Genomic DNA, 27313 nt, shown 5'->3' with positions numbered 1-27313 from the left:
TACTTATTCTGTGCACGAAATATTATAGAAATGTATATGTAACCGCTACAAAAGTCTGTCCCCTGGACTCTGGAGGATGAGGAAAGAAAATGATCCAACTCAAAAATGGAGTGCTTCGGCAAGCCTAGGTTGTCTCAATGTCTGACACTGCTGCTAATGATATTATGATGTGTAACAGTGAGGTGAGAAGTCACATTAGAACTTGTCTCCAACACCCGATGGTTCCATGTGCAGCTCAGCATGGAATTAGTCTTCGGCAACTGAGCTGATGCTAAGAGGTGATTAAGAGCTCACTTTGCATAGATCGATGCCTGTCTGTCTGTGTCACTGTCAGACACAGAAAGCACACACAGGGAAACACATAGAGACGTATATTTCCATTGATCACACACTCCAGCACGTGTCATATAATACAGTCACAAATAATTGACCTTTAAGAACAAGGTTTACTCCCAAGCACCAGACGTTCCAATTGTCAGACGGCTAAATCATTAGACAAATCAGTCAAGTGTGACCAGTGTAACTGTCTGGCCTTACCTACTAATTATTGAACTGCTCCAAACTCTGGGCAGGATGAGTAGGCTGACGCCATGACAGATAGACAGACAGGCAGTCATAGTTTATTAAAGTGTCACGTGAATGATTGCATAAAATAGAAATACACAAATTTTAGCAATGAAATATTCATTCACCCAACCAGTAGGGGTTATGAGACACTATATACTATTCATTCAAAAACTATGTACATTTCGTTTTAGAATAAGATACAAGAACTAGTTGAAATGGATAATATTTTTTTCACAGGAATATAAGTCGTCTTCTAGGCATGTTGTTTACAGTTCACGATACAAGTAGCGGGCCTGAGTACATAGTAAATACACCCTAGTTGTCGTATCCCAATTGCAAGATGGATGCTCATACTGTTTGTAGCTGGAGTGTCTGGTTCAGATGAGATCATTAACAGACCGCCGCCACATAACTGGAATGTTACTGAGTGCGGAGTTAAAAAACAAAGCAAACCATTTTGTTGTCTGTTACAGCAACCATATCAGGTACAGGGGATCTATTCTGACCCCGGAACAAAATAAACGAGCGTCGGAAATTGTGATAGACAACAAGACCTCGTCTGTTTACAAGAGAGTGACACATCTCTTGTGCTGTTGACAAACTTGGCTATACATTGACAAGTGCATGAGTGCACTTGTCTACCGTCGTGGTGTTGTGGGATGAGGCACCTGTCAACAGCACTACATGGTTGATAGACAGGCCTGGCCTGCAGGCGACACCTAGTTACTCATTAAACTGATAGATCATATAATTGTCCCTCTATTTGTCCTCTTTATTATTCATTCAAGCATGTGAAAAGTACTTAGTGTACCAGCTGTTAGTATGCGAACATGCCGAGAAGCTGCTTTATAATGGATGTATACAATATGCAAAAACCCATTCCTGGTGTCCCTGAAGCGTTGTGGATTTAAATATCTTGTTCCCAGCTCGGGGCCCAAACCTAGGTACCTCCATCGGGAATCGAACTCGGGCCTTCGGGGTGATAGGCTGACGGGTTATCACTGCACCATGCGCTGCACATGCATATGTTATATTGTCAGTATGTTTCTGTCGATAATAGGCTAGTCTCGTTGAATGTACCAGCAATCACATTTCACTAATGTAGTAAACAGGCGTTTGAGAATAAAGATGTTACATCAATCAGTCATTTCCCTCAATCTTTCAGTCATGAGTTATACGCGGGATTGTGTCATATATGCAATGAAAATATTGCAAATGTAGACCTATCCATCAGTAGCAAACTTTCAGTTGATTTCAGCATCCCATCGGAGACGTGGGTGCTGAAGCTTTGAATCAACGACGTTGTACTTTATGATCACATTCCTACGTAGTGACCATCTTATTATAAACATCTCATAGAAGACTCATCAGAACTTCCCCGTGGTCTATTTCACAGTCGGTTCTTAAGTTATTTATCATGTCTCAGGGCTCAGGTGGGTGCATTTCGTCAAAGACTGAGATAACATGTGAATAGAACCTGGGGTAACGTTTGATGCATTTCCCGTTGTTCATAAAGACATAACAAATCATGGTCATAACATCAGACCAACTCTGTGGGGTTTTTGCAGAATTTTTGTCATGAAAATAAAAAAAAGTTGTTTAATAACATGTCATTAAAATATTCACACAGTTCACTATTTGTTACTAAGGGGGGTTGCAGTGAAAGGGACAGCCAGGTGTTCGGGAAGCACGTGCACGTGTGCCGACAAAGTTATTGATTATTTAACCTGTGATGTCTCCATCCTTTCTCGCACACCTTCCACTGTCGATAATACCAAAATACAACCAGTATATTTCGCACGTCGAAGGCTCGGTGGAGTAACCTTTCAGCCCCTCTCACTGAAGGCCCGGCTGTAATTCCCCACATAGGCACAACGTGTAAAGCCAGTCCTGGTTTCTCCCGTCGTGATATATTGCTGGAACACTGTTAAAAACGGCGTAGAACCGCACGCGCTCACTCAAAGGTCAAAATTACGTTGCTTGACAAACAAACATTCTCAATGCAATTTCGCCATGTTTTGAACATGTGTAATTAATTCTGTCATTGGCATCGCTTTCAAACCCTAAAAGATGGCACATAGTAGTTTCTGTGTTCATTATTTCCAGACAATCAACATACATGGACATAATTGATAATATTACCACTCAGTCCAAATATTTGGCACATAAATACCTAGCAGGAAATATCAATTACATTTTTCACACGCTTTGTTGACTGTGCTAAATAATCCAACTTTTCAAACACAGTGGAATGAATGAAAATGCATCATTTCGTGCACTGTTAATACATGTGGCTTATATGAACAGTTGTTGCTCAATCAATACAGCCACTAGGACGGCCATGCAGCCCGATGTGCATCTCATAAAAAGAGCGGGTAAAAAACAACGATTAACGTGTTGTCGTGTAGATGATGATGATGATGATGATGATGATGATGTGATGATGATGATGATGATGATGATGATTTAAAATGTTAGTGTTTCGTAACTTTGCTTTTAAATGCAACTGAACATGGCGACTGTATGACTCCAAAGATATACTCGATAGTGGAGTGAACTTAAAATTGCTTGCTTACACGTGGGACATGAATAGATTCTCTGGCTATTAATGGTTCTTAGTGCTGATGCACAGACAAGATGTGAGAAGTCCAATAAATGGCGCCCGTGGGCGTCAAACAAATCCGTCGATTCTGAGAGCTGCATCACCGTAGCGAGCCTGGCGCTGACCGTTGCCCAGGAATGAGCCCCTTCTTGTCTTCAGGCTATTTTTAGGTTTGGACACTCGATGAGCTCTGGGAGAACCTTGATCAGCAAAATCAGTTTACAATTCATCTGAGATATGGATCCTGCAGCTCACCCTCTCCGTACATGGAAGCAATCTCATTTTGACCATTTGGGATCCGTGAGATGGTCTTCATCAACCCACGCTTGCTGCGAGAAGATACCAACGGTATCGGACTGCCTGACTTGGCTAACGCATGTGAAACAACAACGTATGTCGTGGTGGCAGTATTTGTGAGCAGTGAAACGAAGTGTAAGTTCTCCATACATGCGTCGGGTTTACAGGAGAATGATCTGGCTAAGCCGTCCTTTAATTCAACGTTACAGAAGACAGTCACAGTATTCAAAATGAACAATGTTTCTTGTTTCTTTTTTTAACGCGGCATTAAGCATTACTCTAGCCATACTGCATAAACGTCTGGTTTCTACAAGACAATGTGGTGACTGATACCGATCTACTCTACTGAAATACGATGACTTCTTATCAAAGAACTCGTCTGATCCTGATCACCCGATCCTTTAAATGTCGTAGCCTCTTAAGCATGAATTGCGAAAGGCTAATTCAAATTTAGCTCCTCACGGGTCGACAACACTTGCATACCTCCTGGTGCCTGTGATAATACTGTCACCCACCCACCCATATATTGATACAAAGTCCTCTACATGTTTCAGAATGCACTGCATTATACACAATGACTAAATTGTCATACAAGCCCACGATTATTAATACTATTAAATGGGTCCCTTTCAGTTCAAATGGCGAGGTTCAACAATAGGCATTAATAACGTACTTAATTGTTTCCACACAGAATATTCTCAGGTCTGGTTTTGATCTTTAGGTGATTAATTGATGGAGCTCGACATTTGACCACGAGAGATATGAACTGTGGCAGGATTGGTCATTAGGAGTCATCATGTAGCCTCAGATGAAGTTTATCTCGACATCGGATCAAGCTAAATCCCATCAATTAGGCCATAAATAAAACAGAAAACTACTTGACCAAAGGATCATATAGATGCACCATACTCGAAGTAATGGGGAAGGTTTGGGAAATCAGAGGTACTGGATCGGCGGGAAGGGGGTTGGGGGTTGTGTGATTTGCTCCTTTTCAGTCTAGGTTAATTTGGTACCATCATATATATATATATATATCAGATAATCGGTAGGCTAGAACTTGACTGACGGCCGATATGAGCAAGTGGATAAAAACAGAAAATATCTGCTTAAATACAAAGAACAAAAGCCAGCTATTTGGAAATTGATAGAGCCAATAAGACAATTCGTTGTAAACAGATAAATTAGTTTTAAATAAGGTAAACTGTGATACTTGAAACTGATTCTGTTGGACGTACAATTCAAATTTGCCAGACATTTCGTGTCAACGCCTTGTACTAGATAATAGCCATGGAAGTGCACCTTGAGTCATGCGTCCTTTATTCAATTCTATAACAACAAACAACATCGATGAGGGAGGCAAAAGGACATCCAAAGAACATCACTTTCCCCTGAAATATCCACGTGATTGTTGTGAATGGGCTGAGATGAATGAGTGAGTATAGTTTTACGCCGCTCTTAGCAATATTCCAGCAATATCACGGCGGAGGGCATCAGACTTGGGCTTTACGCATAGAACCCATCCGGGAATCGATTTCAAAGTGACGAGTGAACGCTTTAACCATTGGGCTACCCAACCGCGGGAAGTGAGCGAGTGAATTTTGTGTGTGCCGGAATCTCGAAGTGACGATAACCCCAAACTTTTCTTTTCCGATTAAGGAATGGCAGTAATAATAAGTATTCGATCATTCGACCCACGTCATTCGACGTCATTTGACATTTTATAACGCAGTATAAAGTAAGACAGGCCGTGATTTGGGGATGCTTTAAGAAACTAATCGCGTGTATGGAGACTTTGTATTAATCAAACATATGACCAAACAGTGAGTGAGTTTAGTTTGTGTCCCCGCCGCTTTTAGAAATATTCATGGCTGGGGACACAAGAAAAGGGCTTCACACATTGTACTTATGTGGGGAATTGAACCCGGGTCTTCGGCGTGACGAGCGAACGCTTTAACCACTAAGCTACCGCCCCTGTAGCCAAACAAATGGAGAGCGTCAGTTTGAATAATATTGAATTATTCTAATCAGAATTCACATGTAAACAAGACCTGCGAAAGCAATTTTTAGCGAAGACTACAAAAGCACCATTAATACCACAAACTAATACAACTGTCTCTTTGTCTGCCAGACATACAGTAGAACTGCTGACGCACATTTTTAGACGCGCAGTTTTAGATTACCTATTACGTCATTCAGACGATAATGGAGGCGGTCATTGCACACTGTAATATAACGATGGCGTTCACCTAAAGGGAAGTACCCCCACTATACGGCGATCAATATCCAGTTTGTTCTCCTTGTGTTTATTTTTGTCATCTGGGTAGAACAGCTTGTTAATCCCCATACGTGACTCAATCGGTGACTGCGAATCGCTTACACATAGCTGTGCAGTAACCCTCCTTCCTTCGTGGTGAAGAAAGGTCTCATTGGGTTTTGGTGATTTAACCTTTAGCCTGCTGAATTAATTTCAGCATAAGGCGCTAATAAGAGGGTGGGTGATTTCAAACACTCAGTGCGTCACTAAATAAGGGACAACTGAAAAAATATTCAGCTCATTAATACTACATACAAAAATAAACATTATTATCAAAAAATATCCAGGTAATTTCAAACGTACAGATATTAATTACAAGACAAACATAAATACAGTAAATTTTCCTGAATTTACCTGAATTACTCAATTGGTAGCCGGATGCGTTTTATACTAGGAACCGTATAAATTGTCCAATTATCGCAAACCGATTTCAATATTCGTATTACTGATATTTCATAAGTATCTGACTTTAATTTCGTATATTTGAATCGGCAAATATCCGCGCGACGACAAATTAAAAAATAATTCTGAAAAAAAAATAATCGAAAACGTTCGTCGTAAACAAATAACATTTTCGATGTCATAACAGGTCTTACTGAAATGGCACTATTACGTTTATTTAAACGTGTCATGTAATGAAAATAGCAGAATAAAATACATGATTCATAAGCATTCATGAGTGCAAATATCAAGTTTTATGGTTCATTAATTTTTGCACAAACCCACAAAAAGACGGTGTTAAATCGTGTTACGCATACTAAAAAACAAACATGGCGCGCTTCGTCGAACTCCTACATAAAATATAGCATTTTTGGTCAGAAGAAAGATTACAGAACTCTTCTGTGTAAGACCTGGTGAAAGAGGGAGAATTTCTCATTCTACAAGTGTTCCATGTATCATTTTCCGTTTAGTATGACGAAAGACGGACGAAAATTAAGATCGTGAAATCTAACTTGTTTTCTAGTAAGTGCAAAGGTCACCGGATGTGATGTCACAGACGGGGATTGCCTGATGAAATTCATTCGGTATTGAATATGAACAGAAAAGTTGGAGATATTTCGTCTGAATTTAGCACAAATAACTGTTTAAAGTGACTAATCAGAGCTCATAGAATTTTCTTGGTGTATTTTTTACTATATAATTCGCACATAGCCGAACCAGTTTGACCTTGTATGCTCCCGTGACCCGGAAACAGTAGTCGATCAACACTGCAGATGCAAGTTTTTCAGTATCTTTTATTTGAATTTTTGTTCATATTAGGCACATTACTTTATTGTCCACTGAATATAAAGATAGCAAAGATATAATTGTGATGCATGTTGATCCCAGCTTATTCCATTTTTCACATGGTCCAACACAGAAACGTGTACAAACATCATTCTCAACAACAGGTGCGCGGATATGGGCGTGGCATTTGTGTTTCAAAATAACATTCATGCTTTTCTTTTTATGACGATGTAGTGTAGTAAGAACTGCAGTATACATGTTTTATAAACAAAAATATATTTTCAGTTATAGTTTCACATGATATCGGAGGTGATTTGATAAAAATTGCGTTTATATTACATGATTGGGAAAGTTATATGTCTCACTTTAGAACAAGTTGAATTACATTCATAATTTTATGCAATGAATTAACGTTCTTGATGAATAATTATGATAGATTTGTCAATGCTTTATGTTTCATAACTGGTTACAACTTTAAATCTTTTCATATACTTTAATATGTTAAATGATATTAATAATATGACAATTATTTTTCTCTCTCAAACAGACAAGGGCAAAGACACTTAAAATCTGTCAATGCATTAGCAACGTGTAAATAACCAAATTTTAATTAATGTCTTTCAGTAATGTGGAAAGCTGACAGTTTTGCACAATTTTTTATTACAACTACATGTATGCCATAAAATATATGGATAGATGTTACAAATTATTTTGTGTATTTTATTTCTTCATAATATCGTGCCAAAATGTATATCAAATACAAATGGGTGATGAGTTATTTTTGTTTTCAACAGTACCACTTTGTTTGCTGAATTATTTTGAATCGCATGTGACAAATAATGTCAATTATGTTGTTGAAGTAACAGTACATGTAAATTTATCAGAAAATGTTATCATTTGAAAAAAAAGAAACCATATACATATAAGAAGTTATATTGTCTCTGGTGAAAGTAAACAGGCTTCATATTCTGTAAATATATATTATTCTACCTTATTGTCTTTTCCTGGGTTTAGGAGCAATGTCACAATATGAAATGGGTCTAATGAACTTTCAAGGATTGTTTCTGTTTGCTGAAGTGTCTGATGGTGATATACTCCAATTATTTAGTGTTCAATAGCCATCATGAAACAAGAAACATGAAGAACGGTCTTCCTTGAATAACAAAATGCCAAGGACTGAGCAGTCTTCCGTTAAAGATCTGGAAGCATTTGATATATATGTCTTTGCCATATACACATGGCAATGAAAAAAATCCAAACTGAAATCTTAAAGAATAGCTCCAAACTGGACAACAAAAACCACTCACTGCAGAGCTCAGTATTAGGAAAAAAGAAATTTACTTGCCACCACATGATTACCTTGATGCCAAAGACTAACATAGGTTGCACCTCCTACTCAACACTTAATTATCTGTCACTTGTAGTTTTGACATTCCATATTCAAAACATCACTACAACAAAATTATTCTAGGTCTGGTATGATAATTTCATATTACTTCATGAAATTTCATCACAAGAAAAAAATGAGTCTGTCTTTTGATCACTGTCAGTGTAATCACTGCTCCAAGAGTTTGGATCATCAGTCTGTTTCCCAGATGAAGTCTGTTTTAACAGTAAAATATGAACATAGACAGTGTGCAAGTAGGTAAAAAGTATGGCCATAAACATGAGGTACATTTTGCAGTTCAGATTGCACTAGTGCAATATCTAAAAGCTGTATGGAACCACGGACTGAGCCACATGACATGATTTTTTTATACAAATATGCACACACGTCAAACAATTTGATCTGAAACATTACCTGCATTCAGAGACCATATATTATATGGTCTCTGCTGCATTATACTAGGCAGAATTAACTTCGAAAGCTCTGCTGTTTGGAGTAACAAAATAATTTCAATTTTGCTCCAAATTCGTGAACAAAAGATGTGATGTTTAGCTGTTTTAATGTCTAAAATAAATACTGATTCACAAAGACGATGACAGTTGTTTTCTAAGCAGTAATTAATTTTTATGACATACATTTACTGTACGTTACATTCTCACACTAGCTCTGGTTTCGTTCGTTTCTGCAAAAGGAAAAATGATTTTTTTGTTTCATTACATCTTCAATCATCAAAATTGTACTTCTTGTAACGATATACACAGAAGAATATTCTGTTATTGTTACGACACACTGACAATTTATATGTCTCCCCGTGTCAGAACATTCTTTGAAAAAAATAGACCGCGAAAATCATCGACTTCGGATTTGCTAAACTAAAGATCAACACATCGACGGCTAACTTCAGGAGAAATACTACAACACAAGCAACAAATGACAACTGCTATTGAACACAACTAACAGTAAATGACTGAGGGTGACTGAAAGGTAATTCTGGTGTATAGTATGGATCTTACGGGAATTTGAATCAGTTTAGAAAATGTATCAATGGTCGTTTTCCAACTCGTTCACATTTTACTTCCACGAGTGCCATGCCGTGTACGTGCTTCCGGTTTCATCAAGGGTGGGTACAATTACAAATATTGTGATACCGTTTCATGATCTGCATTATATAGGTATTGAGTCGTTTTCTTTCAATGTATATGTGTTCAGATTCGGCTTATGAACGCATATTTTCAAACATCCTTCGTATCTTGTCACTTAGAAAGACCGCGAGTTTGGCCACGCCCTTTCGGGTCACCAACGGCTGTCAACTTTGTGAATGTTGGAAGGTTTATCAAACCAAATCAAAATAAAATCGCTAAATCTGGTAATTTCTGTGCAGAGGCAATAACATTTACCTATTCACACCGTGTAATTAATTCCAGATAAAATAATTGGATATGTCAAAAGGATGGCACATTTTCTTCGGCATCACGATACATGTGGAGTTGTTTGTTTACCGCCGTTGCCATGATCGTTTCTATTCGTCCAATCGATGATATAACATTGAGATTGGTTTTGTTTATATTTATTTGAGCCGAAAGTTACTAATTTTTAGAAAATGGGAAACTTATGAGCTTTCTCTTCGTCAAGGAACAAAAAATATCGACTAAACTATCAAAAAATATTTCATTATGAAGAAAATATTAGACTGGGTACCACACGGCGTGGTGCGCTGGAAGTCAACAATGGCCGTTATTTTCGACTGCGTGCCGAGAAATTCGGCGATCTCATTTTTAATTCGCGGGCGTTTCGTTTTAAGGTATATAAACGTATTGAACATTACATATTTAAATAGGTGAGAATTAGCACATTCCATACATAATTCATATGACACGTAAATCCGACTCGTTGAATAATTATTGCAAGTTTTATTTGGAGATGTCATTATCCTGCACTCCTGTCGAATGGGTTCGACGGTAGCATTGAGAGGATTAAGGAAATACTGCGTGGGCGGACTCGTGTCTTTCACGGTGAAGCTTTGGGTCAGTCTCAGTCAGTTTGACCTATCTCATTTATCGATTAGAAGCTCCTGTGGGTGATGGGGCGATTGTCACAATTGCGAATGGTGCTTAGATCGCCAACTTAGCACCTCCTATACAATATTCAGATTACAAACGGTGATCTGGTAGAAAACCATATCACTGCTGTATATATGGTGAGTGTACACCAGCTGGGAAATTATACGAAGAAGATGTTATGAATATTCGATATTATACCTTTATACCTATATTATACCTTTATCATACACGATTTAATGTCAATCTCTAGTGATTCCACTTTTGTAGATGGTTGGATTAGCTTAGATTAGTTGGGTGAGTGAGTGAGTGAGTTTAGTTTTATGCCGTACTCAGCAATATTCCAGATATATGGCAGCGGTCTATAAATAATCGACTCTGGACCAGACAATCCAGTTATCAACAACATGAGCATCGGTCTGCGCAATTGGGAACCGATGACATGCGTCAACCAAGACAGCGAGTCTGACCACCCGATCCCGTTAGTCGCCTCTTACGACAAGCATAGTCACCTTTTATGGCAAGCATGGGTTGCTGAAGGCCTATTCCTTAGATTAGTTGCATTATTTCTCTAGGGTAATGATTAGATCTTCTAAGAAGCATATTTATATTTCTAGATAATGAGAACATGCTCAGTCTATAAAAGACCGATCGGTTTAAACTTGCATTTTGTAAGCAGAGATATCACACGTTCATGGATTAGTCACTCTGTAAGCGCCACCTTCTCAGTGTTCTATTCAGTTAATTGAATATTATAAGGTACAAATAAAATGTTGCACATTTTCTCATTTTCTGTCGTTTCACCCTCCATTGGAACCGTTGATTCCATTTTTGATGTTTGGGTTTCTATTTTTTCTCTAGGGCAGTGAGTAGATTTTTAAAAGTAAATTGAATATATTTAAATTTCCAAATTATACGAAGATTTCGTCCAAAAACAGACTGGCGCGCTAAGATCGTTCTAAACAAGCATTTTGTAAGGAAAGCACTAATACTTTCATAGGAGATTAATCATTCAGTACAACCTTGGAGCCGTTCTCTTCATTTGGATAAATTAAATATAATGAGAAACATGTTATACTTGAACTGTATTTCGACCTTTTCTGAATGGGCCTGTAAAGTCTCAAAGTGACGTATGTGCGCCAAGTTAAGCGAGTGAGTGAGTGAGTTTGGGTTTACTCCGCTTTTAGCGTTATTCTAGCAATATCACGGCGGGGGACACCGAAAATTGGATTCACGCATTGAACCAATTTGCGGAATCAAACTCGTGTATTAGGCGTAACGAGCGAACACTTTAACCACTGCGCTACAGGACTACCCCGTACACAAACACACACCACACCCAAGTTAAGTAATTGTTTGTGAACACATGACAATGCATTGCTGATTCATGTCTGAATATTTAAATCATGATATCATATTCTATATTGTAGCAACATGTCCAGAAAACTAAACCGCTTGTAGCTGGAATTTCAACAAAACAGACGTTTATGTAATCCAGCTGTTGCGCGTGTAACGGTGATATCTGTTCGTCGTTTGCCGACTTGATGAGTAATATTTATGCCAGTTATGTGACTTCGATCGGAAGTAATTAACTGAGCGGGTGAGTTCACGGGGTGAGTGACAATCTCTGTCCTGGTAAATATACCTAAATTATGAACTTGAGGACATGTTTGCTCAGTTTGAGAACTTCGTTATAACACGAGATACGCAGTCGTCACGATGTGAAACAAAACAAACAAAACACGTGTTTGTGGCATGTCCGTAACATACCTCCATATAGAATGCCTGTGTTTCTTAATGCGGTGTATAGTTACACCGTGACGCTAGGCTCACACAGATGCAAACGGACACAGGCGCACACGCACATCCTTGCGCCTTCGCACACAAACACACTGAGAGAGAGATTGAGAAAGTGAAGAGGGAGATATTGTGAGAGAGAAAAGAGTTAGTGATTTAAGCTTTACGCCTCACTCAGCGATATTCCAGCTATATGGCGTCGGTCTGTAAATAATCGAGTCTGGACCAGACAATCTAGTGATCAATAGCATGAGCATCGATTTCCATAACTGGGAACCGACGACATGCGTCAACCACGTCAGTGAGTCTGACCACCCGATCCCGTTAGTCACCTCTTACGACAAGCATAGTGGCCATTTGTAGTAAAGGTAGGTTACTGAAGACCATTTTCCACCCCGGATCTTTAGGGGTCCACAGCCGTTGTAGATATGCCTAAACTATCAATGCAAGGAAATATTTACCGCGTTTGAGAACAGAACAAAGACATTCGTTAATAACACGTGACATGCCATCGCCCGGATGTGTATACAATATACGTGTTTGTGGCATTTGTCTGTAACATGTGTCCACGTAACGTGTCCATATCTTACTGCAGTCTGTAGTTACAACGCGACGCCAGACTCAGACAGATACACATATAGACACACGCACGCGAGGGATAAGGGAAAAAAACACTTTGTATCATATTATATATACTCGTCCATCTCAACTCTCTAATATTCATAGCGTATATTCTAAACATTCATTGTTTAACATTATTCCCGGGAGAAACTTGCAGGTGGGTTTCTGATTTCTATCATTTCCATGTAGGCGTTCTGAAGCTAGCACCATCCACGTGGATATTTAAGTCAGAATCTTTACACACATGGCTTTACGCAAGTCAGCTTTGAAGTGGGCAGAATAAGGTTTGGCTGCAATATGAGGTGGCTAGTTTAGCGTGGGAGGGACATTTCATCAGAGTTCTGTCACCCAATACTGTTATCTACGCACAATACACAAATGTTTTGTGAGCTCCTGGAAGTAACGGTACTAAATCCCCGTGAACACCAAGGTAAGACATGGTATGTAATCAGGGTAAATGTCCAGTTGTGCTGGCAAAGCCCCGGTGAATATCCTGTTCGGAATGGTATTAGCACCATGAACATAGGGATGAGCATGGTAATAATCCGCGTTAGCATTCTCAATTAGAATTCGTATTACATACACTTGAATATCAGTTTTCCAATTGGTATTCAGCAACGCATGTTTGCGAGAAGCGGCGACTAACGGGATTTTGTAGTTATCGCATGTCCCCGTTTCCCAACTGCCTTGCTCAAAGGCTGGACTGGGTTACACCCACACGTACGTGTATGTGTGGTAATTCTATCCTAATAATCAGTACGTCTAGGCAGCTGGACAATACAAGAACATCTGTCTTTGACAGGGACACCTTGTTCACATTTATGTGATCGAGATAATACCATTTATATTTGAAATTGGTGGACTAGGGACCTGTGCAAGTCTAGTGTAATTTTGGCATAAAACGATGTTCGTAGTATTAGTCACTGGTTTGTTTTACCCAATTCACGTATTTACACACCGACGCCATTTCCTCGGAATTACTACAACCAAATCTGATTTCTTTGATAGCAGGACATTCTTCAATTTTGAAAACATCCGACCAGCGATATGATCTATCAGAATCTACCTAGGCGGCCATTCAGCATCAGCAGTCTCTTCTTGTACAAGCTCCATCTTCCATCTACGTACCTTGTCAGGCCGTCATCGATCCTGTCCGGAAAACTCTAAACCTTATCACACTTCTCATCGTCAGCCCATGCATTATAGATCCCGCGCTGATTAGATGCTAACTTGAATTAACCTATGGTATGCGCTTTTAATGCCACACCACTACCATGCTCATAGATGTGTTGACATATATACGAGCTTGTACGTGTACACGAAGTTCAGCATGGTCCAGAGAATATAAAGTCGGATATAACAATACGTTGGCCATTATTATTTTATTCTTATCCCAGAGTTGCCTTGTTTGTTTGTCCAGTCTCAGAACTGCATTGTTTGTTTGCCTAATCGCAGTACTGTCTTGTCTGCTTGTCTAATCCTAGAACTTCTTCTCTGTTTGTCTAATCTCAGAACTGTCTGGGTAGTTGTTTAACACCGCACACAGTGATATTCCGCTGAATGACAGCGAGGGATCAACATCATGAGCATCATGCTATAACAAGCATCAACCAGGTCAGCAAACCTGACTGCCTGTCCCGTTACATACAGCAAGCAGTGTGTTGAGGATACATTGCATCTTCATGGGTCCAAGAAGCACAATGGTACAGTCTTGCTCAATAATAATCCTTTCCAGCTTCGGATTTATGATTCATTCTGCATGTTGAAAGTAGGTATGATCATGATAATCTGGATCATAGGTTGTCACGTCATCTCTTGTGACGCCGAGTTCATATAGGGTCACCATAACCTTAAGTGTCATCAAAACATGTCAGACATATGAGGCATATTAGTCTCCTACATCAGTGAATGGTTGACAAAATAATGTCTGCTAACATATTAATTGTTATTATTCGTAGATCACGTGATTTGTGTGGTAACGCGTGACATTGTGTTGCATCAACTATGTGATAGGTCCCTGAGCAGAGTTAACCCTACCCTACCCTACCCTACCCTACCCTACCCTACCCTACCCTTTCCTAACCTAACCGAACCGAACCGAACCGAACCGAACCGAACCGAACCGAACCGAACCGAAACTCCAACCATGCAGGCAGACTTTTGTATGACAATGGCGAGAAATAGTAAGTCAGTGAGTTCAGTTTCACTCCGCTTTTTAATTCCAGCAAAATCACGACGTGGGACACAGGAAATTGGCTTCACGCTTTGTATCTATGAGGTGAATCGAACCCAGGTCTTTAGCGTGAATAGCGGACACCTGAACGTTACCCTATCGCCCCGCGAGAAGTAATAAATCCAGAGATATCAGACAAGTAATAATTCGACAAGAAGGGAGTCTAGGTCAGATCGTGAAGTTTCCTTCGTCGATCGACATATCAGTTCATTTCTTCATCACTCCAGGGGGTAGTCCACGTTAAAACATTTTGTTTGTTAGTTTTATGCTTACTCAGCACTCCGTGATATTCAAGCTTAATGATGTTGGTCTATAATTAACCGAGTCTGTACCAGTCTATTCAGGAATCATCGACATCGATCATGGAGGTAAGCTGACATGCAGTCAACTAAAGTACTGAGTCGAACCATCTGATTGTCTTATGCCACACGCATGATTCTCACAGTCTTCAATGACACCACTCCACACAGCCTTGAACAGGATTCACGATTGATTAATGTACTTCTTTACGTGTGAGTGAGTTTAGTTTAACGCAGCACTCAATGTTCCAGCGGCGGTCTGTACATAATCGAGACTGGACAGGACACTATCGTGAGCATCGGTCTACGAAATCGGGGTACGATCACATGTGGCAATCAAGTCGAGTCTCACCACCCGATTCCTTTAGTCACCTCTAACGACAAATATATGCGTTGAAGATCAATTCTAGCCCGGATGTTCACGGGTCAAGCGTATTTCATAATTTTAAGAGTATATACGGGTCAGAATTTTAAGTATATGTTATGTCATGTTCATACTTTCTATGGGGGGCTGTTTGGGAAATAAAAGCTACAAGATCCTATTCAATTATCATGCGAAATCCATTCGATACATTATTAATGTTACAAAGTTTTCGCGAAAAGATTATTGTATCCATGGGAGCCGTCATAAACACAGGCAAGGACAAATCATGTGTTCACATCACAATTTATGCGAGCAACCGGATCAGGTCAACAAAGTAATTCCATCTGACCTGGTCACTGATTGGAAACCGAAGCCAGAAAAATACCTCAAGAAAATAATTACGGCGGGGTAGCTAGGTGGTTTAAGCGTCCGGGCTCCATTCTCTACATGGATACAATGTTAAAGTCCATAAAAAACATTTGTGGCATCCCCCGCCATCATATTTTTGTAATATTGCTAAAAGCAACGTAAAAGTATTTTCGCGCCATGACTATTAAACCTACTTTTCTGACTATTTCTCGCTTTTCAGATTTTCGAAATCTTTATGTTAAAGTTGGTATTTATCCTACATTAGATATCTCACGACCTTTAACGCATCCTGGTTCTGCTCGTTTGACCTTGACTTCTGCTTACGTATGACAAGCGCGTGACCCAGTTCATGTTTTTTCGTTCGCAACACCGTTCTTTGCAAACAATCACAAAGCTGGAAGCCAAATGTAATCCGCGCTGGCTCTGCGTGTTTGTTGAAATATCCTGCTTTGAGACATTCTGACAATCCGTCTTCAGTTTTGACTAGTTTTGTGTCCATAGCTTCTAATGCGCAGTTACGCTGAGAGATTTCATTCCAGATGTGATTGTAACATTTTCGCACGAATATTCTCTTACTATCCGTTGTGCTTGTACCTCTTTGTCAAGATAATTTTATAATACCTAACATAAACGCATTTATTTTGATATATATTGACATGTGAATTTTCGCAGATACTCATGCAAAGACTATGTACGGTATTTGCACGCATGCACACGAGCATGCTCTCACGGAGACTAAAGAACACGCACACACGACTTACACAAGGCGTGCTTTTAAGCTCGCGAAAGTGTCTGAGAAGGAATAATGTCGAAGGCGAAGTAGGGTAGACTCCTATCTATATATCACGCAATATCTAATGACAATTCTCATGATGTCAGAAACCCGTGAAGAAGATCCGTGAAGATCTAAATTTACAACAACCCGTGCTTGTAGGAGGCAACTGACGGACAGGTGGTCAGACTTGCTGACTTTGTTGACACAGCTAACGGATAGGGTGGTCAGACTTGCTGACTTGGTTGACACAGCTAACGGATAGGGTGGTCAGACTTGCTGACTTAGTTGACACAGCTAACGGATAGGGTGGTCAGACTTGCTGACTTGGTTGACACAGCTAACGGATAGGGTGGTCAGACTTGCTGACTTAGTTGACACAGCTAACGGATAGGGTGGTCAGACTTGCTGACTTAGTTGACATAGCTAACGGATAGGGTGGTCAGACTTGCTGACTTGGTTGACACAGCTAACGGATGGGGTGGTCAGACTTGCTGACTTGGTTGACACAGCTAACGGATAGGGTGGTCAGACTTGCTGACTTGGTTGACACAGCTAACGGATAGGGTGGTCAGACTTGCTGACTTGGTTGACACAGCTAACGGATAGGGTGGTCAGACTTACTGACTTGGTTGACACAGCTAACGGATAGGGTGGTCAGACTTGCTGACTTGGTTGACACAGCTAACGGATAGGGTGGTCAGACTTGCTGACTTAGTTGACATAGCTAACGGATAGGGTGGTCAGACTTGCTGACTTGGTTGACACAGCTAACGGATGGGGTGGTCAGACTTGCTGACTTGGTTGACACAGCTAACGGATAGGGTGGTCAGACTTGCTGACTTGGTTGACACAGCTAACGGATAGGGTGGTCAGACTTGCTGACTTAGTTGACACAGCTAGCGGATAGGGTGGTCAGACTTACTGACTTGGTTGACACAGCTAACGGATAGGGTGGTCAGACTTGCTGACTTGGTTGACACAGCTAACGGATAGGGTGGTCAGACTTGCTGACTTAGTTGAAACAGCTCGGATAGGGTGGTCACGCTTGCTGACTTAGTTGACACATGTCATCGTATCCCACCTGTCTAGATAGATGCTCATTCTGTTGAACAGTGGATTGTCTGTTGCGGAGTCGATTTTTTACAGTAAAGCCTTAGAATAGCTGCAATATTGCTGAGCGCGGTGTTAAACAACAAACGACCATAAATTCGAAAGGATTGAATTAATGAAAATTAAACATGAAATTATCCGCGCACTGTGAACTGAGTCTTAAAGAAAGTGAATTGTGCAGCTATAATACATACAGTATTATTTCGTCCTTGCACGTTGAAGTGACATGTGACGATAAGGAAACTGAAACAGTGAAATGGTTGCCAACAAACGACACAGAGTTTTAATCCGTCCCCAAATTTTACAGCCTACATTGACCTATATCCTGCAAGGAAACTCAAATTTGTCAACTTAAAACTGGTCTGGCCTTTCCGGATCAACGATGCGTCTTCTTGCAAATCCTGGCTGTATGTTTGACTTTATCCTGTTGTGCTGCTATGAAAATCGACGCAATCGTATTGTGTGTAGGCATAATATCACATTGCATACTTCCTCTAGGTGTAATTCCATTAGACGGTAATTATAGTCCGTTTGGCTCAAAGCGGACCGATAAATTGCAGTCTAGCTCGAAAACTAATAAACATAACATACTCAATGAAACGCTGATCATAATCAGAACATCATACCAACTCTGTGAGGTTTTTGCAGAATATTCTTCCTTAAAATAAAAAAAGCTGTTTAACAAACTAGCATTAAAATATTGACACAGCTCACTATTTGTTATGAGGGAGGAGTGCAGAGAAAGGGACAGCCAGGTGCGTGAGAAAGCATGGATACAGCACCGCAGAGGTTAATTAATATGAAACTTTCTCTTCACTTGTGCACATGCTTCTCGAACACCTGGCTGTGCCTTTCTCTGTACTTCTCCCTCGTAATAAACAGCGAACTGTGTCAATATTTTAATGATAGTTTGTTAAAACGTTATTTATTATTCGGACAAGAATTCTGAAAAAACCCACAAATTTGGAATGATGTTTCGATTATGATCATCGTTTCGTTGTGTATGTTATGCTCATTAGATTTCCAGTTACATTGCAATTTATCGGTCCGCCTTTGAGCAAAACGGACAATAATGAAGTGAGCTTTCATTAAATCCAGACTCGATTCCTTTAAATCAGACGGCGGTAACTGCCTATTTTCACCATCACACTGTGATGTGTTTGATACTCTGAGAAAGTCTGATGACTACGCCCTAGTATTTGAGATGTCAGGACGTAAATGTCCCACATAGCAGCCGATTGAGTTTGGGGAGTAAACCTGCTTATCAATCACAATACACACACGTGAGTCTGAATTGAATTAGTGACTGAGTTTAGTGGTATGCCGTTGTTAGCAATATTCCAGCAATATCACGGTGAGGGACACCAGAAAATGGGACTTCACACATTGTACCCATGAGGGGACTCGAACCCGGGTCTTCGGCGTAACGAACGAACCCTTTAACAACTAACCTACCTCACCACACCGTATCTAATTAGTAATACATACAGGGTATACATGGTTGTTGAATTCAACAGTTCGTTTTGGTAGAAAAATGCACTTTTCATCTGATGGACTCGCGAGAAGAACATATATTATCATGAGCAGCAATGGCGATGTGACTGCCTTTCAAATGCTAGAAAGATACGTTAGGAAATTTCAGCGTAATATACGTACCAATATGGCCGCCGTGTATCGGACGTTGAATATATGGCAACATTAGTGCAGTTGTTAGCGTGCAGGACTACGTGTGCTGTGTGTGAAATTACAGCATATCCCAAGCAAGTGTCACTCAGCGTCTGATCAGCAGAGAGGTAATAAATAAAACTGCCAGTGACCGGAACAGTTTCAAGTCTGTCTCACAGTCCCTGGCCCGCATTATTACCCCTAAACTAACTAGTCTCTGAAATGAACCTATTTAACATTAAAAAAAATAATTCACTGTAAAAGTAAATATAATGAAAAGCCTTGAAACCTTTTTCATTTCCTGGAAATCTAGACTTACAACGTTGCGTCGGCTTTCTTGGACATATACGTATAACAAACTTTATAACAGACTTTATAACAGACTTTATAAAGTCTGTATAACAAACTTCATTTCCCGTACTTTCCTCGTGCGGTAGTCTGTCTCACAGGCCCTGGACCGCATTATTTCCCACACTACCTAGCCCTCCCTGCAGAGCTAGTTCTGAAATTCCCGTGTGACTGGGGCGCCTTTTCAAATCAAATGAGTTTATTTGTTTCTATCAAAATCATATATTTTCAAAGACTTAGCATTACTAGCTCGCAACACCAAAACGAAGCAAGTCTAGATTTGTTTCAAGTTGAGATTACCACCGTCCTTGACTGCAGGTGTGGGTCAGTAAATAGTACATACTGTAGGCCGTAATGCCACTATCGCATGTACATCTATAGAATCACGAATTGTCGACACGCTTTCGCTCAGGTGACACAATATACGTGTTTTGCAACCGCAGAACACAGACAGACTTATTCTGCAAAGATGGTACAAAATGTCTCCATATTTTTTTTACTTAACCGATTTAAATCACCGATATGCAGTCATAAAAATTATTACATGCAAATCGTCCGTTTACATCGGTTTCCGGATTATCGGGGTCTTGGATACGCAGGGAACCGTCTATTGCATGAGGAACGGGCAACATACACATTTATATACCATTGATGTACCTTGCTATATTGCCTATCTACCAAGCTATTGCACTTGATCAGTGTTTGGGATTAAATACGTTTTTGCAACACTTACTTTACTGAACATGATAAACATTCATGTTGAATATGAAGTCAACAAATTACTAACAAACCTTGGGACTCCACATTTTATTTATACTTTATGAAGATCTCTATAAAGTTTGGGGCGGTGGGGTAGCCTAGTGGTTAAAGTGTTCGATCGTCAGACCTGGGTTCGATTCCCCACATGAGCACAATGTGTGAGGCCCATTTTCTGGTGTCCCCCGCCGTGATATCGCTGGAATATTGCTAAAAGCGGCGTAAAACCAAACTCACTCACGCACTCACTCTATAAAGTTTAAAATACACATTCGACAATACAAGTTTAACAATCAGAAAGAAATGTAGCTATTCGCACATTATGATATTAATACACATAAAGAATGAAGAATTGTATTAACAACGTGAGTGTTAAAGTTAATCTCTTCTAGCAACGTAGCTCTATGTTTAACTATATTAGTTACAATCTGAAGGTATGAAAAGTAGAGTCATACCACAATCAAAATACATTTCAGGGGCGGGGTAGCCTGGTGGTTAAAGCGTTTGTTCGTCGCGGCAAAGACCCGAGTTCGATTCCCCAAGTGGGTACAGAGTGTGAAGTCCATTACTGGTGTCGCCCGAGGTGACATTCCTGGGATATTGCTAAAAAGGGACGTAAATCCATACCCACAGATGAAATATATTTCTGACCCTAAACAGAAGTAGTCCCTTATACTATACGTCCATACAGAAGAGTACGGACATTCTAACCTATACTAACATTGGCATTGTCCGTGGAGAACCAGTTAAAATCCAGTATGTCACAATTCTGTCTAACATGGACAGAACAGTATACGTCCCTAAAGCACTTATCGATACCTCCAGCAGATAGAAAGGGTTTTCCCAACTGCCGGGTAGCTCTATGTCACAGGTGAGCCCATTTCCATTTACGCCATATTGTCCACGTACATTTCATTTCCTGAAAGATAACGATACATTTTCCAGGTTTGGATTTTATACACGTTACGTCAAATTTTAACAATTCTCTTTCTTGTTTTATGTTCTTACAAATGAGGAGAAGCCTCCATGGTTTGGGTTTCAAACACCTTACGCCATCGTTTGTTCTTTCTTGAACAATTCCTAAAGGGAACGAATATTAACGTTTCTGTTTTGACTTTGATAAACGGCATGACATTTGATGTTGCTCCTACTTGTGTCATATATCCTGAAAGATAAGTATACACTTCCCCGTGTCTGAGTTCATAGGAGTTATGTCAGCAATTAATTTTCTTTTCTCATTTTATATCCTGGCAGATAATGGTAAACGCCAAATGGTGTTAAGTCAACAATTACAATCAAGTGATAGATTATTCAAAAGCGCAGCTAGGCTAGGTAAATATACATGTAACCGGACACAGGGGACTCTCCACACACCGGTAGTATGTCTAGGTCCTAGCCTGTCTCAGTCCTAGTGAGTCTCAGTCCTAGTGAGTCTCAGTCCTAGTGAGTCTCACCGTCTCTTAATCGGTTTATTTTCCTTTTCGCCAAGTTCTTCTGCACTGCCTAAACGCTAAATGAAGCAATTCAAGACTTACCAAGGCTCCGAATCTCCTAACTCACTGGGGCTCCTTTTCAACTTACATGGAGTGAGTTAATTTAGTTTCAGAAATATTCCAGCAAAAATACCATGGTGGGGAACGCCAGGCAATTTAAATGAGTTCTACTTATTTAAATGGAGAATATCTAGTCAAAATTAAATATTCTCGGAGACTATGAATCAAGCTACTGTTAACACTGCCCACATGGCTAATTATCTGTACAGTCATGGATCAGGTGTATGGGTAGTGTAACATATCAGAGGGCTGTTAAGTAGATAGGGGACAGAGATAAGACAGATCATTTTACACACGTAAACACGTGGTCCATACAGCACCGCTCAAGAACAGTGCGGGGCGTGGAGGGATCTGACCTGCGCGGATAGATCAACGCCCGGGCGTTCTGCCATTGTCCTGCCGAAGCTGGTCAGAAACAGGATAATCACCCCCATTTATTCTTTTCCGGAAACAAGCCGTTGTGTTGGTTCAAAGGACTGTCCGACGTCATTTAAACAGTTGTGATACACACACTTTATTACTCAAAGGAACCACCAATGGTGGTAAATGACTTACTGTTTACACACAGTTATGTAGGAATTACAGGAAGATGACATACATGTACAAGATTCCGATATCAGGACACAGTTTTGAGGACATATATCTTATTATTCCCAGCAAGTTGCTTATATTTTGACATGTTAGACCATTTATCATAAATAGTCACTAATAAAAGAAGAACGTTTCATTCGTCAAAATGCTACTATACCCGCTGCAGGTGTCGCGGAATACGGTTAACTCGATGCAGTTTTTCACCGAGATTTTGGAGATATTTTGTGCTTACAGTACTGTTATGAGTTTGAATGTTTAGTTACACACGATATATCGCTAACTCTGTCATGAGCCATCATATATGCATAATAATGTTTATCGCAATCTGCATACCGCACATAGCTTTTATTTATAGATGTTAGTAAAATCAGTCCCAATGGTTAACGTCAGAGAAATAACACCTTTCGGTGCTCACGGGTTTTCCCCCCTGCAGTTTGGTCAAACATGCGAGTCATTGAAAAGCAGCAACTGCCAGAGTCTTTGTGTCCGATTTCTTTCATGTTCTGACAGAAGCAAAAATATTATTTATATATCTTTACGCATTGATATGTCTCTATAGAAATGAAGTTATCATTTTGGCTTTTTAATGACAAAAGCTTCACGTGTGGTTGTCACATTTTAGCACGTGATAGTATTCTTGCTTGTGACACTCAAAATACATATAATCACGGAAACACACAAGTGAACACATGAAAGGATAAGTATTCCTTTATTCTTTTCCAGGTTTCTACACACGGTATGTATTGCACTGAGGATGAAATTCTGGAAATATATAACGGCACACTTGTACTTTCACGTGTTCCCTTATTTGTTTTCATGAGTATATGTGCCAGTATTCAGTTCCAGAATAAGACTCAGAACCACTCCAACTGAACATAAATATTTATATCCAGAATTATGTAATTTTGTAATTTTGACAGAAACAAGCATTTCCTCTCGATATGAAAATGAGCTATAGGTGATTCAGAACCTGAGGAAATCTAAACCCTCTTCATTCATGGCTTTAGCTTTGCCTAAAAATAATGCGATTCATGGACTTGTGACAAACTATCAAATATGTACGTCGGTCTCACAATTCCTGAACCACATTATTTTCTCTATTGTTTAGGCCCAGGCAATGTTACTAGTTTGCCTCAGTTTCCTATCGGGGACTCCTTTCAATTTAAAGGGGTTTTTATTTGATATTGTCAAATTTCTATATTTTCCGATATTAAGCGTTTGTCGAAGAACGGTCTCACCCGAAACAGGTATTTGTGGTGTCAGTCACCTGAATATGTACACACCGCCGTCTTACAGGTGAACTATTATAGAATGTGGCGTTAACCAACAACAAAAATACCTGAATATTTACAGACCGCCGTCTTACAGGTGAACTATTATAGAATGTGGCGTTAACCAACAACCAAATACGGAGTTTGTTCTTTTTTTACCATCCTCGATATCCCCAGGGTATACGTTGCGATAAATCTCAACTATACCAGGGATGCATCTACCACTCGCTCCGATAATATTTTTGAGCTTCCCTTGACTGGCTTTTTGTCCAATCAGGGGTCTACGTTGGGACGTTTTTGCGTACCAATCACAACTCAACTTCGCTTTTTATATTATCTGACCGATTAATCTTGGCAATACAATTCATGCAGAGGATCTCTGAAAGAGACAGGAGTTTTTGCAGTTTTTACAGTTTCCTGCCTGACAATTAGTCTCTGTGATTTTCCCCAAATCTGAGTCTCACTGCGAACAAACCTTCCTAGCTGTCACTGCTATCTTTGTTGACACTGGCAAACTCGGTTGTAACGACGGCTTAGCGGACTGGTTAATGTGAAAATGAGGAGCCAGCAAAGGGAGGTAATTAAATTATCAGGCCGAACCGTAGATGCACCCAGGGTTTAGTGGACACTTATCGGAACGTATACCCTGCAGATATCGAGGATGATTTTCTCATGCTGGACACTCGGGGTTTTCGAATCTTAATTACAGAGCTCATAAAACATTTATACTCTAATAAATTATTGATATAAACTGTTCGTAACAATTATACATAGACCTTCCTTGCCTTGGTCGTCTGGATAAACGGGGATAACGTTTGCCAGATGTATTACTAAACAGTACCTGTATGTGCGTCACCAACTGCCAGACCATGTTTAAAACCAAAAAGATATCATCCTCCATGTTTCAAATTACAGCCTTGTTAATACGGAAACATTTAGCCGAAATGGACAATTGAGAGAAGTACTGGTTGTTACACCATAATTGTTTGTATTCCATGATAAAACATGTGGATTAAACAGGTTTCGATAGAATTAGATTTCAATGCAGGGTTAATATACTATCATCGTTGGAGTGACAGGTGTACAGATAAGCGGGGTCGAAAATATCGAAATCTGTAGAAATATTGCAGCTGTGTATCATCTAGTCCGCTTTTCAGGAAACATTCATCATGCTTCAGTTAAGAGCACAAACGTGTCTCGTTCATCAATCGGTAATTAATTTGCATTTAAACTAAATGTAAGCGTGTAACATATTAGTGTGACAAGCTTACAATGTAGTCTGCAACACACCTTTCGTGTTGTACTACATGTACAGCGACAAGAAGTCTCCCAAATGTGGCTTTTTCACGTTGTCAAGGCAACAAACATCCCCAGAGCACAAGAAACGTGCTTAACACTGAGTGCGTTCCTCGTCCTCTGTTGTCTCCGGGAGACTGTAACAGGCATGCGAGATATTATGCGCCCCTCAAACTGTCATCCTTTCTTCTTCGCACCCATGACGTCATCAGCGATAGCGACGGTCGTCTTCAGATTTCTTACAGTGATCAGGAATGTCAGTTGTCGCATATATAATGACTGCAAAGCGGCGCTGTTATTTACAAGCGCTTTCTCTTACGAGGTTTCTCGGAAATGCTCCTAAGCCTTTTCTACTGAACTCGTGTTTACACGCAATTTGGAGATATCAAGGCATGAGGAAATAGAGATTAGGAAAGCTGTGAAATTACAGATCGCATGTCCACTCGACGTAAACTATAGTTCGATACCATACTGATCTTGACACGGCGGGTTTAGTCCGGCTGGGTTTAAGATTTGTGTCAACAATTCTATTTGTTCATTTTTTCACTGATAATGTATGAACAGAAATATTTCCAGATTTACCGAGTTAAACATTTTTCAAATTCCTCAGAAATAATCCTATATTGCTTCATTACTGTCTTTACGTTAGTACTAATTGGTGCGTTGTTTAAAGAAATGGAGACAAGGAAAGGAATTCTTAAGGTGAGGCTAGAACAAAATTTTCCGCTGCAAGAGAACAAAAGAAAATCGCACTCACCGCCCCCATTCCTGTTACAGAGGTAAGGGAATCGCCACAGATTGCCCAGTCCAACGCTGTACCCAGCGAGAGACAATAGAAAGTCGAGTTTCCGAGTCCATTTCTCTTTCGGAACAATTGTCGACGGGGAATCCTTCCCATCAACCATTTTGTTGAGCGGACTTGTTAAAGTAGGAAAATCCGCGACTCACTAAAACTGTGCTTGTGAAAAGATTTCCGGAAAAAAATAAGTGAGGGAATATTCAGAAGAGAACCCGCCTTGTTTTGGAATGAAGGTTAGTGATAATCCCGTTGTACAACAGTGACGCTTACAGTCAAGATAATGAGTTTTTCTTTACACAACACGATTTACACAGGCTGGCGATCACACTCACTTATGAATGGGTTTCTCCTCACGGCTGCTTATTATTCGACACTTTCGCCCACTGCGCATGTGCCACCTTACCCACGTGACACAACTGGGTCACCGTGATCGATTTTCGCGCAAGGCGAGTCCAGGGATTGTGAATTTATCAGCCCCGTGTGCTGTTTGTGAAGCGGTGAATTAAGTCCTGAAACGTGCTTAGGGTAGAACGTGCTTAGGGTAGAACGTGCTTAGGGTAGAACGTGCTTAGGGTAGAACCTATCATTTACAGCATTGTGAAATACACATGATGCAACTACAGAACAACAATGGCAAATTTCACTCTGATTAACCGATCAAAGACCTATGAATGTCCGCGATGAGCACGAACACTAGGTAACTGAAATTGATATTAAAATCGTATAAATGGTTAATGAGCTTTTTTCACGCAGGTTGAGAAACATACACCATATGTCACTGTATACTCTGTATCGTGAAATGAGCATATGTTTATTTGCAGTCCTCTGTTAAAATATTTTTTCAACGTATAGAGACACAAACAGCGAGCATTTTTCTGCAGTTTTTTATGGAGCATACTACAGTCGAACACCGTTGTGTCGAACTCTGGAAAGTCTCGATATAATTTCTCAGTCTCGGCAAAATCCTTCATTATTTATTATCATCTGAACCCTTTTAAGTCGATACGGATGTCTC

At 40.0% G+C, this 27313-nt stretch overlaps 1 protein-coding gene across 1 annotated transcript in view; it reads right to left on the bottom strand.

The window, feature by feature from the left end:
• Nucleotides 1-26682, bottom strand: part of LOC137257614 (sodium- and chloride-dependent glycine transporter 1-like) — a 74820-nt gene extending 48138 nt beyond the window's left edge. The window contains exon 1 of the mRNA XM_067794934.1: nucleotides 26257-26682. Within this exon, the coding sequence (XP_067651035.1) occupies nucleotides 26257-26404 (148 nt within the window). The 5' untranslated portion in view covers nucleotides 26405-26682. The remainder of the gene's footprint in view (nucleotides 1-26256) is intronic.
• Nucleotides 26683-27313: the final 631 nt, after the last annotated feature.

Source organism: Haliotis asinina, chromosome 12 (assembly GCF_037392515.1).
Source record: "Haliotis asinina isolate JCU_RB_2024 chromosome 12, JCU_Hal_asi_v2, whole genome shotgun sequence".
NCBI classification, from domain to species: Eukaryota; Metazoa; Mollusca; class Gastropoda; order Lepetellida; family Haliotidae; genus Haliotis; species Haliotis asinina.
The sequence above is the reverse complement of the archived record's forward strand: the minus strand, read 5'-3'. Positions and strand labels throughout refer to the sequence as shown.